The sequence below is a fragment of the Triturus cristatus genome, chromosome 6, assembly GCF_964204655.1.
Source record: "Triturus cristatus chromosome 6, aTriCri1.1, whole genome shotgun sequence".
NCBI classification, from domain to species: Eukaryota; Metazoa; Chordata; class Amphibia; order Caudata; family Salamandridae; genus Triturus; species Triturus cristatus.
In genome coordinates, this window is record NC_140589.1 from 340,425,293 (window position 1) to 340,442,879 (window position 17,587).

The 17,587-nt window shown below is 47.2% G+C and overlaps 1 protein-coding gene across 1 annotated transcript in view; it reads right to left on the reverse strand.

Moving 5' to 3' along the window:
• TAF1B (TATA-box binding protein associated factor, RNA polymerase I subunit B) overlaps window positions 1-17,587 on the reverse strand; it is a 1,023,302-nt gene that overhangs the window by 669,752 nt on the left and 335,963 nt on the right. Inside the window, exon 8 of the mRNA XM_085610722.1 lies at window positions 5,092-5,191. Within this exon, the coding sequence (XP_085466848.1) occupies window positions 5,092-5,191 (100 nt within the window). The remainder of the gene's footprint in view (window positions 1-5,091; window positions 5,192-17,587) is intronic.

A 17,587-nucleotide genomic window follows, 5' to 3' on the forward strand; every position in this document is an offset into this window, starting at 1 on the left:
CTGTAGAGTGAGCATATGAAAGTGCTCTGAAAGAATGTACTGGTTCAGGGGTCTCAGGTCCAATATAGGTCTGAGCGACCCGTCCTTTTTTGGAATTAAGAAGTAGAGGGAGTACACTCCCGCACCCTGCTCGTGGATGGGTACGACCTCTATAGCGCCTTTTAGAAGCATACTTTGCACTTCTTGCTGTAAGAGCGTTAAGTGCTCTGAGGACATAGGACGGCTTCTTGGTGGTATTGTGGGTGGAGTGGAGGTTAACTCCAGACAGTAACCGTATTTTATAATATCTTTGACCCACCTGTCCGTGGTGATGGAATTCCACGTGGACAGGAACCTTTGTAGCCTTCCCCCGACAGGTGTTATGTGGTCGGGAGGAAGGGAGAGGGCGTCACTGCTTGTTCTTGGGGGAGGACCTGGTGTTGCCGTAGCCGCGTCCTCTGCCCTTTGTGCTGGAGCCACGATATCCACCTCGGGTGTTTTTATCATAGGTGGTCTGTGTATTGCCTTTGTTATATGTTTGTTGTGACCCCTGTCCTCTACCTGCTCCCTTGTTTCCGGGGCGACGAAAGGAGCCGCTCCGAAAGGACTGAGTTTGTAGTGCGCCCATGGACTTTGCAGTGTCCGTATCCTTTTTTATCTTTTCGAGGGTGGTGTCAACCTCTGGCCCGAATAAATAGTCGGGGTTGACGGGCTGGTTCAGTATATTGTTTTGTACCTCAGGCTTGAATCCTGAGATCCGTAGCCAGGCATGTCGTCGCAACATGACGCTTGTGTTTATGGCTCTGGCAGCCGTGTCTGCAACATCTAGTGCGCATTTGATGGAAGCGTTCGTTAGTAGCTGTCCTTCTCTGATGAGCATTTCTGCGCCTTCCTTGAACTGGTCAGGGAGATGTTGGAATATTTGCTCAAGTGTGTCATAGTGCGCTCTATCATAGCGAGCAAGGAGCGCCTGAGTGTTGGCTATGCGCCATATGTTGGCAGCTTGGGCGGCAACTCGCTTGCCAGAGGTTTCTAACACCTTGGACTCTTTGTCCGGGGGAGGAGCGTCACCTGTTGTTTGCGAGTGTGCCCTCTTGCGTGCATTCGCTACGACGATGGAGTCGAGTGGTAATTGTCCTCTGATGTAAGTAGGATCCCCAGGTGCTGATCTGTATTTTTTATCAATCCTGGGGTTTATCACTCGTGCCCTGGTGGGTTCTTTGAAAATGTCCTTGGCTGGTTTGAGGACCCCCTTCAACATTGGCAGAGTCTTTACATGTCTTTCTGAGGATGCAAAGGTGTCCATTAGAAAGTCATCTTCGATGGTATCAGAGTGAAGCTGCACCCCATGGTTATTGGCAGCACGTTCGATAAGAGCATTGAACGCTGCAGTATCCTCCGTAGGAGATGTCTTTGCCCCATAGAGTTGTGGATCCTGTGCATCGAGAGGTGCACTGGGGTCTGCAGGGTCGCCCCAAGTTTGATCAGGGTCCTGCTGGTCATCAGGGTCCGTGTCTACATGGTAGGGGACTTGGTCAGCCATGTAGTCCTCCAATGCGTCTGTATCGGAGCGTGTGGGGGAGAACCGGTGTGGATCCTGGTAGGATGAATGGAAGGGTTCATAAAGGAGAGGTTCCGATTCTGCAGGCAACTTCCTTTTTAGTGGGATCCTGAAAGGGTCCAATGGCGGCTCCGAAGTTATCCTTCGGTCCTGGAGAATCATTCTGCCAGTGCCGGCGTCGATGATACGTGCTGGAGACGTCTCAGCAGGTGTGACCGTAGGTTGGGTGACCCGTGTCCTGAGTTGGAACATTTTTGGGATTGTTGACGGAGGCAAGCCGAAGGTAATGTTGGTCGGCACCGAAGAGGCTGCGGGAGCTCCGACCGAACCGGAGCCCGATGTGTCCTGGAGGACAGGTGTGGTTTTGCTGCCTTGCGTCACACCAGGTCGTACTTGGGGCGCCTTCGAGGCTTTGGCACCGGCCAGGCTCGTAGAGGCGGCCGTAGATTTTTTCGGTGCCGGCGGGTCATCGAGTCGGGGTGAAGAGATCACCGTCGAAGTCTTCGATGCCTGAGGCTTAGGTGTCGTCGAGGGAGCGATGTGAGACACAGCAGGCGGTACGGCCCTTGGTGTCGTCGGTGCCGGTAGCCGAGCAGGTTTGTCGGTGCCGATGGCTTTTTTCCGTTTGTCGACTCCAACGTCGCCCGCCTCAAGTTCGGCACCGAAGTCCCTCTTGGTGCGGTCGGTGCCGACGCGGTGCGCTGGCGTCGAAGGCCTCGATCCGACCAGCGCTACTTTCAGTTTCGGTTTCGGTGGAACCTGAGCAGCTTTCGGTTTCGGTTTTGTGATAGGGAAACCAGCCTGTTTATGTAGTAATGGCTGCCGCTGAACGTCCGAGGCCGGGCCCGAGGGCGGGGCCGAAGAACTGCGGGATGGGTCTCGGGTAAGGCCCGAAGGCGATCCCTCGACCGGAGCCATAGGCTGTGGCACTGGTGTTTGAACGGTTTGAACAGGTAGGCCTTGTTCATCATTGGAGCTACTTTCTTCGGCCCCGAAGGCCTCCTCGTCGTCTCCTACCTCGGTGTCGTCTTCACCTCTGTGGAAGAGTGACTCGTCTTCCTCGTCCGATCCGGGTTCGTGTTCGGAAACGGGACTGGAGGGCAAGACTTCCAATTCCTCGACGTCCTCGGCCTCGCCGAAGATGTCTGTCGGGGCCGGTGCCGCGTGCTGCGCCTCGAGTCTCGCCGCTCGTCGATTCCGCAGAGTCTTCTTCGAGCGGAACCGGGCACAGGCCATGCATGTTGATTCGTCGTGGTCCGGCGAAAGGCATTTGTTGCACACCGGATGGACGTCGATGTGTGGGTACTTCGCATTGCATACCGGACACCTTTTGAATGGCGTCCTGGATTCCATCGTCGAAGTAGTCGATGGACAGGTAAATGCGAAAGCAGTCGGTGCTGAAAGTTAGTAAACTAACAAATTCTATCGAAACCCGATCGATAAACAGTACCGACGCGAACTAAAGGCCTTTTGGCCTTGAAAAAATATTTTCCTAACTTGAGCTAAGATAGCACATCCGAACCCAATGGCGGAAAAAAACAATCTGAGGATGGAGAGGATGCCCATGCGCACTGTAGTCCAGGGGAGGAGTCACCTATCCAAGGATACTTCGAAGACTCTTCCAGGACAACAACGTGCAAACATCCGGACCCAACACTAGGCGGCGATCTATGCACAGATATGAATTCAGCAGCCCACATGCCTCGAACTCTGTAATACTGTTTTTGAGCTGTTAACATTCACAAAGAAAGCCAACAACCAGAAGTGGTTTGATCGAGCCTGTTCACAGGCACATGTACGTGTAATATGTGCCCTCAAGCGGATGATTAGAGATGTGGAGAAAGTGAAGCTATGAGGATGGAATTCTAAACAGGCCATCGCTAAAAGAAAGTCAACTTTAAGGCAGGAAGCCTGGGAACAGCTTCCTTGCTCCTCTTATTCGTTTCCAATTCGAAAGGCACAAGAAAGAGCGAACTATCTGGCAAGCTCCTATGACAAGACACATACATTGCCTCAGTGCCTGGTAGAGGTTTCTACTTCCAGTGACGTCTCCTTGGATGATCGACGGGCTGCTGGTGTATGACGCCCAACCCCTTGCCATTTACACAAGCAAACCTGAATTCGTTATTGAAAAATAGATACTGACTCATTCCGTGATCAGTCTGATGTTCCAGTTACCGATTCTGTCTAAAAGTATTTATTTATATAGACAGTGATGCTACCAAGAAGCCCAAAAGTCTAATTAAAGAACCATTTGTATACCTTCGAGGGAGACTATCGCACATTTATACGACCCTTTCCTTTCATAAACCTTTTATTCGATTTATAAGAAGTTAACTCATTATATAACCCTTGTCTCATGGTGGATGGTAGCAGGGTTATCATTATGTTGATCTATCAGCCTCTTTCAACAACTTGAGGACCCTACTCTCACAGACCACCTCCAGAAGGGTGGAGTTAGGGGACTTGGACTCATAAAAAAAATCCTTAATGAAAGATCACTAACGATCACTTTAGCCCCTTTCCCCCGGACCACGTGCCAACTCCAGAACCACTACAGCATTGGAATCTGAGGTACCGGAAGGCTTTTATCTGTCTCCTTGTTAAATATTACCATTGACTCACTGGCTCTCTAGCAACATTCGTAAGGCTTAATCTTTTACACTAAACTGAGAATAAAGAGATGGAAATATAATTAGAGTATCCTTAGATACTCCACTAAATTTCTGTATATTTGCCTAGAAAAAAAAACCTATGATGGGTCATGATTGTCTGACAACAGCCTCATGAAACACAGAGGTACTGGTCACCGATGGCAAAGTGGAGCTTTGGCCACACAGTGTCTGGCAGGAAGGAGTCAGTTGGCACTTTGCCAGCGACACATGTGCAGAAACTTGGTTAATTTTGGAATGGTCTTTACCTTGCTCTCCCTATGGAGGATCTGTTGTTGAGTTCTGCTTTTAATCATCTTTATCTATGTCAATGCCCTACAGATAACTTTATATTCGGAAATAAAATAGCTTTTTTGGTCACAGGGTCTTTTTACAGTCACTAACGTATAAATACTTGCATATCCGATGGGTAAACTACGACTACAAAATGAAGTAACACGGCTTTTATTACAACCACCTGGAGCTGCCACTACCTCACTTGCACTCGTAGTTTTTCATTGCTCCGGAAAGCTAGCAAATCCAGAGCACAGGTTTATATTTGTTCTTATGCTAAAAAGCATATTTCCAGCTTGGCTTACCTTGCATACCAAGGTTTTCAGGCCGTTTTCCCTTACAAACCCTCTTGCTGAAGGACACCAACTGTTAAAGGGACTCAAAGTTGTATGAAACATGAAAAAGTAAACACAATTTCCACTGCAAGCTTTTAGAAGAGTCTAACTCAACATTTAGAGGAGATTACAAATCAAACTTGGCGTTCACAGGAAAAGAAAATGTGGCTATATTCACACTATCTTAGTATCATTAAGTAGTGCATTTGCATTAGTAAGCACCATATAAAACAATATTATTACACAACAAATACAGAAAATAAATGTGTACCTCGACTTGGAAAATTTTGATATCTTGGCCATATAACTTCATCTCCTCTGGAAAATGTTGGAAACAATTCAAGTAAGGTATGTGTCCCTCTTCAACAAACCTAGTAACGTAATAGGAACATTATTTAATGTCTCCATTTAAGTGCTATGCAAGTTATATCATGACTGTACAAAATGGGCAATGTTTCTCCTGCTTTGGTGGCTGCACTTTTTCCTGCATATTCGCAAGTCCATGAATGTTGAGGGCTGGATAATGGGGGTTGCGAGAAGGCGGGAGATCTGTATATGAATGGTAGTTTCATGGATCTGGTGGATATGGGAGCACAGTGCGGGGTTGACAATCGGCAGTTCATGCAATATGCAAACATTTCACACACTGTTCGAGGTATATGGCCCACCTTTCCAGATGAGCCACAATAGTCACATGTACTCGGGGTAATTCTGAACCAGGGTTCCTATAAGGGTATCATCTCCAGATTGAATGTAGCACATAAGGCAGATAGGACAACGGTAGTTGCCTTGAGAAGGGAAACATGGGACAAGGAAGTAGATACCCCACTGTCACAGAGTAAATAATGCAGGGCGTGAGCGCTAGTGCATGAGGTGGCAACCAATGCCCACTTTAAGTTAGTCACTTTTATTTTCTTTATCATGCCTACCAGACCCCTGCCCAACTTCATAGAGAATATCCCACGAGAACACCAGGTTGCATTAGTTGCGGGAATACACCTGCTGATTTCTGCCACGTGGCTTGGAGTTGTTCACAGCTTCAGCCATACTGGGGAAAGGTACGCGGAGAAATGTGTAAAGTGACAAAGGTGGCTGTGGAGACCTCAATCCGTCATTGTCTATTGGGTTTGCTGCCCCCCCATCCCCACCCCCCAAGAAGGGAAGAAAAACGTGCTATAAATTTGCCCAGCTTAGCCTGCAGGTTAGCAAGCTGGCGTATACCCATACATTGTGTCAGCCTCGTACCCCTGGCGCTCCCTAAATGAATGGCAAATCTGCAGGAGTGGGCAGTAGCCGAGCAATGTAGAGTTTGGAAAGTGCATCCGGATGAGCATGGGGAAAGGGACATAGAGAAGTGGTCGGGTATGCTGGATGTACTAGGAGGCAATGATGAACAACAAGATGAGGGAAAGGAGTGGGATGGAGCGGTGAGGAAGGAGAAATAGATGTGAATAGTGAGATTGAGCGGAAGGGTGTATCGGACTCACACACATCAACCAGCAGTGCACATGGATTGGATTAGGTAGGGATTGTCGATGGCTTCCTTGGATAGTTGCAGAGATGGGCTTGGGTATAGAGGACCACCCCCTCTGTTTTGCACATATACTATTCTGTATGGTAATGTAGTACATGAGGGAAGAGGGGAGGTCTTGGTCTCAGATCTCTTGTTTATGGCAAACATGTATGCTGGCCCTCCCTGACTGGGACCCACATCCCCCCCACCAACTCCTAGGTGAAACTATATGTGTCAAATTATAATAATGCTGGACTGATGTATTTTGCATTCTCTCTATGCAAAATTGAATAAACATTTTTTTTTTTAAATGACTAAATTACTTTGAGGGAAATCAACAATATTTTTAAGCTCATTTAATAAAAGCTTCAGATAGAAAACAGAAGAACACTAGGGAAGAGGTGGTTACGACAAGGAAAAGCTCTACATATATTTCTCTTGTTTATGTTGCATAGAATTTATGATGTTCAAGGTAATGTGAATTTCCACCTTTCATTAGAGTTTCAGTCCCAGATGGCTTCCAAATTTTAATATCTGATCATTTATCAATCCTTTTAAGGACAATAAGATAATTTAGTTGGTGCACGGGAATGCTGCCAAGATTTGTGTAATACATTTTAATCAGTTAGTTATCATTCCAATGTCGATGAAAGAAGCAAAATGTAGTAGAGCAATAATAGTAACTCTTATTAAAGCACTATAAACCTACAAGAGTATGAAATTAAGACGTTTTTGGCAATATGAGCCTGTCTTATCCAAATGCCTTTTAGCGTCACATAACAGCTAGGAAGCCGAATCCACCAATATAAATAATTCTGATAAGCAAAGGATAATGGGTGCTGTAGTACAGACAAAGGAACTCTAAGCCACAATGTGGATTGGCAGATGTAACAGTTGCATGTGATCCAGGAGAAATTCACAAAACGTCTCTGTCATTCTCTCCTAATGAATGTCATTCTCATGATGTCAAATCCATCCATCCATGTTGAAATAAATCACTGAAGTTCTTTTTTTCCCCAGAATCAAACAGAACCCTCGTTTCAGGAGTGGATATCTTCGTACACTACACTATCCTCTTCCTGGTCCATCCTCTTTTTTGTTTGTAAGAAAGGGAGCCCTTCTGATCCCCACATTCTTTTCTTCTTTCCATCCCACTTCTTATAACCAAATTGGTTCTATCCCTTCTCCATTACCAATGTTTTTACTCTAATACCTATAGCCCTACTTATAACCACCCATACCACTGCCCATTCCCTAGTCCCTCTAGGCCTCCCTATACCTTAGACCCTTTACCCCTCAACTACATCGCAGCCCAAACCATACAATGTCTGCTTTAACCTGGACGCTAGTACATCTACCCTCCATGCACCCAAGTATACACCAGTACCTTCCTAAGAACACCTACATATTCCCTAATTGTATTACTGAGCCCTCCCTCTCCATTTATCCAGCCCCTTATTCTTATATGTTTTATTTTATAATTTTCTTGTCCACGTTTTCTCTAGTGATGCTATGTTGCATTTGTCACTTTTTCCAAAGAAAAAGGTTTTTCTCAGTTTGGAACTTTACCGAAATAGAGTTCCACCAGTCTGGGGTTGTCACACTAGTTTTCTCCATTTTGTGGTATTTTCAGCATTGAAGAAACACTAAGGTACAGGCCTCGCTTCGAAGGAGTGACATAGCCAGTAGTTTCTTCTCCAGGTTGATACATCACAACTGGATTTGCCTTGCTCTCTTTGATAAGAGAGAAAAAACAAAGCAATGCAACGCAATACTATCTTTGAAATACCTTTTACAAGCCAGTTCACTGGTACATCAACACTCAATATGCTTTAAAGAGTTCTTAACAGGATGAGAAGAATAAGTAGCACAATAAAAGGTAGCACATCTGATAAACAGCTTACTAGTTCTACACATTTACATTCAAGGACAACTGTAGAAACTGTTTCATGTGTAGTTAAAGTATTTGCTTTTTTGGCCCCAAACCCTCGTTTTCCTTTTTGTATGGTGAAATTCTTGCAGTTTCCCACATGGAATCCATAAATAAAATCCATTTTATAGCTCACATGCTCAGTTTGCTCACTCCCTGGTGCCCAGTTCGTTTTTGTCAATCCTCTCCATGTTCATTTCAAATCAGTGACACCATAGTCAATACGATTGCTCTTTTGCACATATTCTTACTTCCTACCTGATTGGTGTGGCGATCCCGGAGAGGGTTGGAGGGCTGTTCCAACCCCCGCTACGCCATCTTGCCGGTTAGCACTCTAGCTTTTCGGCATCAGCGCGCATTTAATGCGCGCCGAACGAACGCACAACGCCTGAGGGGCTTACCTGACTAGTCCAGGGAGATTCCTATCGAGTTTGTGTGTTTTAATCCTGCTTTGTTTTTACTGACTGTGATCTTATTTTACTATTGTTGCTTGCTGCTTTCATCTCCACTACCAGCCTCATACCCGCACTATAAAATACGATTGCTCTTTTGCACATATTCTTATTTCCGACCCGATTGGTGTGGTGATCCCGGCGAGGGTTGGAGGGCTGTTCCAACCCCCGCGACGCCATCTTGCCGCGAGGCAAGCCCGTCTGCGCCCGTCCGCGCCCCGGAAGCGACCAGCACCAGAGAGGCCACTCTTCCGCAACCTGATCCTCTTGAACCCCCTGCACTTGTTGCCTACTCTAGCGCTGCTCTTAGGAGCCTGGATGCGGTGGCTTGTCGACATCCTCACTCTTTGGATGTGGCAGGGAGGCCTTTAGGGGCCTGTAGCTTCTGCGGCTTTCAGTTAGGGATTGGCTGTACTCTCCTTCCCAATACGCTACCTAGCCCCAATGAGCGGACGGATTTGGTGCAGCTCACGGCAGCACTAATTAATGTCCGTTCTCTCAAAAAACATCACGCAGAAGTCCATGGGTTATTGGAGGATGGTTCCTTAGATATGCTGTTTCTTACGGAGACGTGGCTTGATCCTTCCTCCGCACCCATAGTTGCTCTGACTACCCCGGTGGGTTATAAGATCCTGAGAGTTGCTCGCTAGGGGTCAAGGGGAGGCGGTGTTGCAGTTATATATAAAGACATCTGGGATCTACATTTGGGAGACTCAGGGGACTGGGCCGGCTGTGAGGCACTTGACTTTAGCGTCCGTTTGTCCGCACATTTCACACTTGGGGCTTCCCTGATCTATCGTCCGCCAGGACCCTCTGGCCCTTTTCTTCAAGTCTGGGGTGACGCTCTTACATCTAGGGCAGTCAGGTACTCTCATTATCTGGTATTGGGCGATCTTAACTTTCATATGGACATCCCTAAGGACAGGGAGGTGAATGACTTGTTGGATAATCTTCACACAGCTCAACTTCTCCAGCACGTCGGCCTTCCCACTCATCTGGCTGGCCATTTATTAGACCCTATTTGTTCCAATTTCCCTATTTACGTAAAAGATCCTCTCCCTGTGACGTAGTCCGACCACTACATATCTTATTTTTTGTGGACCATTTCCAGGGCTGAGGCGCAGGTCTCTGGCTTTTCGAAGCCTGTTTTGGGGAAAGTGGATCCTTTGGAACTTGCCAAGGCTTTAGATACAGCTAGGCCGGTGCTGTCTGGGGGTCTGGAGGAGTGTATGTCAGGGTTTACGGGTTGTGTATCTCAAGCAGTGAACTCAGTTTCCTCCCGTTCCCCCATTAGACCGGCTAGAATTACCCCCTCCAAACCATGGTTCACTCCAGCTCCCAAAGCACTTAAACATGAGTGTAAAATCTTGGAGCAGGTGTGGCGTAGGAGCAATTACTGCCTTGTGGCGAAAGATAGGCTTAGAGCTATGCAAAGAACCTACTATGCCGCTATTATGGTGGCTAAAGGCCATTTTTATGCGGCTCGTATTGATGCGACCAGGAATAATTCTAAAGACATTTTTGCCATAGTCCAGAGCTTCACATCTCCGCTGGCTCAAACAAGTGTGACTCCTTCCTCGTTGGGCTGGTGCAACACCCTGTCTGGGTTTTTCAGAGATAAAATTTTGGCCATTCAGACCTCTTTCTCTCCTAACAAGGGTGCTCTGGCAGGATCGCCGATTGGTCATACAGTTCCCTCTACTCTGCTGTCTGTCTTTACCCCGGTCCTCCCGCTGGAAACGCTTAAAATCCTTAGACGGCTTAAATCAGGGTCTCTGGCAGATGCCTGCCCGGCCAGGCTTCTGGCAGAAGTCGCGGAGAGCATCCACCTTGAAGTGAATATGATTATTAATCTCTCTTTACAGTTAATGGCGGTACCCCAGGCATGGAAGCAGGCTAAGATTCTTCCACTGCTTAAAAAACCCTCCTTAGACACTCTTAATCCAGCTAATTATCGTCCCATCTCCCTCCTGCCAGCCATTGCTAAAGTCTGAGAGAAGGTAGTGCACAAACAACTGTCAGATTTTGTGGAGACTGAGGCTCTTTTACACCCAGCGCAATCAGGGTTTCGGGCGGGCCATTGCACTGAGACGGTTCTTGTAGAGGTGGTGGAGGCTATTCGGACGTGCCTGGACGCTGGGGGCAGGGCAGCTTTGATTCTGCTGGACCTCTCGGCGGCCTTTGATACGGTCCCACACGTCCTTCTGCTGTCCCGCCTTGCAGAGATTGGCGTGTCTGGAGCCGTATGGGGCTGGATTAGGTCCCTTCTGGAGGATAGGGTCGAGCAGATCTGGCTCCTCCCCCCACCTGGTTACCACGGGTGATCCGCAGGGCTCTTCCCTTAGCCCGTTGCTTTTTAACATTTATGTTACGCCTTTGATCCATCTGGCAGAAGCCCTTGGTGCTAAGGTTCTGGCCTATGATGATGACACCCAGCTGCTTTTTACTTGGGATAAGACTTCCAGTTCGGTTCTTGCGGCCCAACAGCGCCTCCGCTCCATCTTCACTTGGCTGGCAGATGCTCAGCTCAAGTGTAATGAGCAGAAATCTGAGATCCTGCTTTTTGGCACCTTCCCGACTGACTTTCGTCAACAGCTGTGGCCCCAGGAGCTTCCCCTTCCCTTCTCTGAGGGACAGCCTGCCAAGAATTTGGGTGTTTGGTTTGAGGAGAATCTCTCCTTCTCCACTCATATCAAGAAAACTGCAGGCTGTTGCTTTGGTCTCATTAAAACCCTAAGGAATTTTTTCCCTCTCCTCCCCCAGGCAGCCAGAATAACAGTCACTTGTGCTTTGATTCTCTCTCGGCTAGACTACGCCAATTCTCTGTACTTGGGGACTCCTGGCTATACGATTAAGAAGCTGCAGGTGGTCCAGAATACGGCGGCTAGATTGCTTCTGGGTATTTCATCCAGGAAGAGTGTCATCTCTCACCTGCATTCTCTTCATTGGCTTCCTGTTGTGGCCAGGATCAAATTTAAATCCTTGGTCATGGCCCATCGTGCTCTCCACGGTCAGGGCCCTCTCTATCTTCAGAGGCGCTTTTCCTTCTATGCCCCCGCGAGGGCATTGCGCTCGTCTTCTTCTTGCCTGGCCTCGGTCCCGCGCTATAAACTCCAGAGGACGGGGGGCTGCTCTCTGGTGGTTAGAGCCAGAAGGGCCTGGAATGCTCTTCCTCTTGATCTTCGTCTCACTCAGGTACTTGCAGTCTTTAAAAAGAAACTTGAAACATTCCTCTTTGTTTGATTGTCTCTGTTTTTCCCTCAGGTTCGCGCCGGGACACTCCTGAGTAGCCAAGCGCGTTACAAGTGGAATTAACATAACATAGCTTCCTCATAGCAAAAGCCGCACCACTAGAAAGAAACCGCTTGTTCACTCTTCACAGGGTCTTCTAGAGTCTCGCAAGATTTGCGAAGTGTGGGAAACATATGCATTATTGCTTTCTAAAATGTGGAGAAAATTGGGCGGATGACATGCATATGTTTGTGACCTGTAGGACGATACACCATTCTGGCATAAGGTATGCAAGACTCTGTTTGAGATACATCAGAATACTATGGAGGTAAGCCCTGCTTATATTATTTTTGGGATTTTGGAAGAAGAAAGAAGGGAAAGACTGACAGATCGTCAAACTCAAGGAAGCTCCTGTTTCACATGAAAATGCGACCTCCAAGGTATCCGGGTGCTAGCCTCCTAGAAGGGGAGCAACTCAAGTGACAATCTGAGCATTTATACGGAGAAGTGCAAAGTTTTAAGTGCTTTCCTAAACTGTGGATAGTCTTGACAGGCTCTTAGAGAAGAGGTAAGGATTTTCCAGAGTTGTGCGGCCTTTACTGAGAACGCTATACACGGACTTACTACAATACCCAAGGAATTTAATTTACTACAATACCTAAGGAATTTAATTTACTTCAATACCTAAGGAATGTAATTGTTTCGGACGCACGTTGTTCTAATCAGAAGTCTGAAATTTGGGCACCACTTATGAGGTGGATAAACACCCACACATCAGAAAATCTGAAGATTACACTCAGTTGAAAGTCTGAGGAAGTACCCACGTGAAGGCTGAGATAGAAAGCGTGCCCTAAGGCCTGAATAGGCAAAACCGAGCAGATGCGTAAGGAGGAAGGGAAACATACTCTGCCACCGGAAAATGCATCTGGAGTGAGACAAGTACAACTAAAAAATTTTCCTCTGCAAATCCTTAGGGATTCGGAGTTGATTTTGCCTTAGATATTCCGTTTCCTATCTAAGTTATAAACCAGTGTTTATTAACATCAGAATTTAGATCTTGTACTATATTACTGGCCCTTAGTTTCACTTGCTTTTGCTGCACTAAAATCAGCGCACTGAAATTTTGTGGTTGTGTGGCTGCTGTATCTGCCACATAAATCCTCATCTGCTGCATAATCTGCAGATTTTAACAAAAAAAATGTGTTTCTAGCTCATACGGTTAATAAGTTACTAAAATCGCAGGGACACATGTTGCCGCGGGGTGGAAGGCCCTTGGCAAAGGTTGACCAGTCAACTTTATGTTGCTTATTGCTATGTTTGGGTGTTTAACTGGTACTAATGAGGTGCAACCTATGCCCAGACACTATTAGCAAGTGTAAAAATGACAAAATAATGAAATAATTTGCCTTTTATTGCTGCATAATTTAGTCAACCCATGCTACATAATTTGGCCCTCCCATGCCACAACATTCCAGTGTCCCAGACTATAATATACTTATCAACATCATGGAACTTGTACTATGTTAATCAATTCCTACATGCCAGGCCCTAACCTTCCCTTATCTTACATGTTAGACACCCATAAGGTAAGCCCAACTTACCCCTGTGGGTAGGGTGCAGTTTATGTGAAAGGTAGGACATGCCCTTATGGGTGTGGCATGTCCGGATAGTTAAATACTGCCAATTCCTTTTTTCACTATTGAAAGGCTATCTGTCCTACAGGATAGAATGGAGAGTTTGCTTATAACATCTTATAAGCATAACTGCTCCTGGGAACAAGATAGGAAAATAACGTTTGATATGCCTGAACTCAGAATATTAAGATGCATCTTTTAGGCAGGGTGATTTTTACATTCTGGGTTTGAAAATACCACTTTTAGAAGGTAGGTATTTTCTTGCCTAACCATCCAGTCTGCCTCTGTTAGGTTATGTATTGACGGTCTGGCTTTGGAGTGATAGGGGCTGGGGATGTGAAGTGGCTCCAGAGACTCTGGATGAGTCAGGACTGGCCTGAATAGACGTGGGATGCATTTAGAGTAGGGGGAGGAGATTGCCTTTCACCTGAATGGGCCTGGTCTGCCTTCCACATTGCTGTCTCCACCTCCTGCCAGGAAGCTGCACCAGACAGGACAGAACTGGTTTTGGCTGAGCAAAGAGCTTCTCTTCCACAGAGAACAACAGATTTTTTATTATAAAAAGAGGGGACCAGACCTCAGACTTTTAGATCATTTCTGGAAACCAAGAGGAACCTTTGTCAAGGAGAAGAGCTGGAGAAATTGAGGAGGAATACTTCCCCCGTGCTGTTTGCTGTCTGGGATTGGCCTGCAGTGGCTACTGTCTGCCAAGGAAAGGAGAAGGACTTTGCTGTTTGCTGTGTTCCCTGCTTGAGGAAGATCTCCAAGGGCTTGACATTGAGCTTGCCTCCTGTTCTGAAGTCTCAGGGACACAAATACTTCACCCCCAGTACCCCTGAACTCTTTTGCTGGGAGTTCTGACCTGCTGAGAGGTGCCTGCTAGTGTTCTGAGCCTCTGGAGGTTGTTTTGGGACTGAAAACTGCAAGAATTGTGAAAATCGATGCATCGATTGTTTCCGACGCATAGCAGCAGTGCAAGAGAATATTTCAGATACATCGCTGCCGCCGAAGAATCGACGCAGCGCCTGCTCGCGGCTGAGGTGTCTGCTGTGCAACAAATCCTGTGCACCAATCGCCAACGTCCAAGATCACCGCATTGATTCTGACACAGTTGGAGAAGAAGCAACGCATCGCACCGGATCATCACGCAATGCATCGAAGCGTCAACTCTGTTGCATCTTTGGGGGGCACAGTAAGAAACCGACACATCACCTCCTCTCAGGTAACGAACCAATGCATCAGCTCCTCTGCGCAGCAGAAAGGAACTGACGCATCACCTGCCCCGGAGAAAGGAACCAACGCATCACCTTCCCTGAGTGTAAGGAACCGACGCATCACCTTCCCTGCGACCCTTTTAGCTTGCATTTTTCGACGCAACCAAGGTACTTTATGTAAAAGTGTCACATCCCACATTTTCTTGGAACTGAGCGGTTTCTACATTTTAAGAATCATATTTTTACTACTATATTGTGGATTTTTGTCGTTTGGTCTTGCTTTGGTTTAGAAAAAGATTACTTTTTTTCCTAAACTGGTGTGGTGTCCATTTGTAGTGTTTTCACTGTATTACTGTATGTGTTCACAAATGCCTTACACACACACACTGAGATAAGACTGTCTGCTTGTGCCAAGCTACCAACGGGGTGAGCAGAGGTTATTTTAGAAGTGCATCCCCCTTACCCTGACTAGAAGCAAGGGTCCCTATTTGGACAAAGGTACATACCTCTGCCAACTAGAAACCCCCATTTCTAACACTAAGAAAGGGGAAAGTCGGTAAACGCGAGGGGGAAAGGAGTCCTCACCCACCTGAGTCCTGCTAGGTGCTGCTGGCGCTCTTCGGCGGTCCCTCGGCCTGCGTTGCCGCCACCGCATCGCCCCGGCGTGGGCAAAACTACATTTCCCAGGCGCCCTAGCGCCCCACACACGCAATCCAAGCGCCCGGAAGCGCTTAAAAGAACGTCGCTCCTCTGGTGGAGCGGGAAAGTCGGAAAACGCGAGGGGGAAAGGAGTCCTCACCCACCTGAGTCCTGCTAGGTGCTGCTGGCGCTCTTCGGCGGTCCCTCGGCCTGCGTTGCCGCCACCGCATCGCCCCCGCGTGGGCAAAACTACATTTCCCAGGCGCCCTAGCGCCCCACACACGCAATCCAAGCGCCCGGAAGCGCTTAAAAGAACGTCGCTCCTCTGGTGGAGCGGGAAAGTCGGAAAACGCGAGGGGGAAAGGAGTCCTCACCCACCTGAGTCCTGCTAGGTGCTGCTGGCGCTCTTCGGCGGTCCCTCGGCCTGCGTTGCCGCCACCGCATCGCCCCGGCGTGGGCAAAACTACATTTCCCAGGCGCCCTAGCGCCCCACACACGCAATCCAAGCGCCCGGAAGCGCTTAAAAGAACGTCGCTCCTTCCGCGTCGCGGGACGCGCGCGGGCGGGCGCCGGACGAAGCCCGGACAAAGGGCGGGCCCTCTGTGGCCCTCAGAGGACCGATCGAGGCCGGGACGGGCCACCTCACTAACGTGTAAGACTTTAGAAGACTATATTATTAATTACACGGTGGGGGTAATCTGCCCTATCTACGGTATATTGGTTCTGTAGAATTGGTTTTAGCTTGTTCATATCTGGTTCATATTTGGCTATCAGGCATCATTATATGTGTTGGTGTTGCCACATTGTGGAAAAGTTTAATTAAGTTTAATCTAAGTTTTAGGTTTTCCCAGGGGTATGTCAAACATGGCTAAAGCTGTAGTAGGCAGCAAATCTACGACTACGGCAACGTTAGATAACTACTTAGTTAAAGTTGTCACTAAAATCAACAGTGATAGGCGCAAATCTTTAGGCCAGGGATCAAACTTAACGACTACTAGCCCTTTGTTAAATAACACAGTCACTTTATCCTCTTCTCCATCTCATGCCACAAATTGTTTAAATGAGAAAAATGATTTATTAACCCTGGATGATCATTTTCCTAGTGAACAAGAATCACTTGAAGTCAATAGAGATTTAGTAACTGATGTTAATGAGACCGTAGAAGACTCTCCGGACCGGCCAACCCAGAGAGTGCTAAGATCCCGCAAACGGACTCATCTGAAACAGGGTTGCCTACGAAGTACTCATAAAAAGACGGGTCCTGCTTCAATAACTCAGGTTACCAAGGAACTAGCCACCCCTAACAACCCTATGGCCAAGTTAGATTCTCATCAACTTGATTCCTTGTTAGGTCTTTTAGAGTCCAAAATTTTGAAAATTGTTGAACCCTTAGTCACCAAGATTGGCGAACTATCTGTTGAGATTGAAGGCCTACGTAATCTTTTGGCACGTAAGATTACTTCCTCTGGGAACATGATTAGAGCAGCAGAGGGTCCACCTGTTTCGGCTGATAACACTAGGCCCTCAAAGGATACCCTAAATAGTATAGTTCCATTGGTTGTCGAATCCACAGCAAATGAGAATAACACTTCACCTCCTGGAAGTTGCTTAAATAGTAATAACGCAACGGCAAGTACTTATTCAGGAGGAGCAAAACCAGATCTCCCCCTGACTGTGCCCCATTTGTTGTAGTGTTAACAAATGTTCCCCCCTTGAAGGACGTCGCCCAGAACTCTTTCTCTGAAACCCATGAATCCCTTAAAAATAAATCAGTATCGTGGCTAAATAAGAATTATGGTTTCCCAGTACACTTATCCCATCTGATTTTAACCACGAGAAGAGTTTCCTGGGTTGGGCGCTCGCGTAAGACTATAAAGGGGGATTGTGTAGTAATAAACTTTTGAAATCCCCACATAGTGCATAATATCTTATCAAAAGCTACTCTGCTCCCCCACACTGACGAGGGTATTACCCTTCATTCATTGGGTTACTTTTATAAACAACAGATAAATTTACCCCGCAGTGTTCCATGGGAGGTTAGAGCAAGTTACCCTGAAAGCCAGTTTCCTCAAGGTTTTGTCATCTCAAATCGTTTTCAGGCTCTGAGTAACTTAGATTCCAATGATTGACTGCACTCTGTTGGGGCTACCTCAA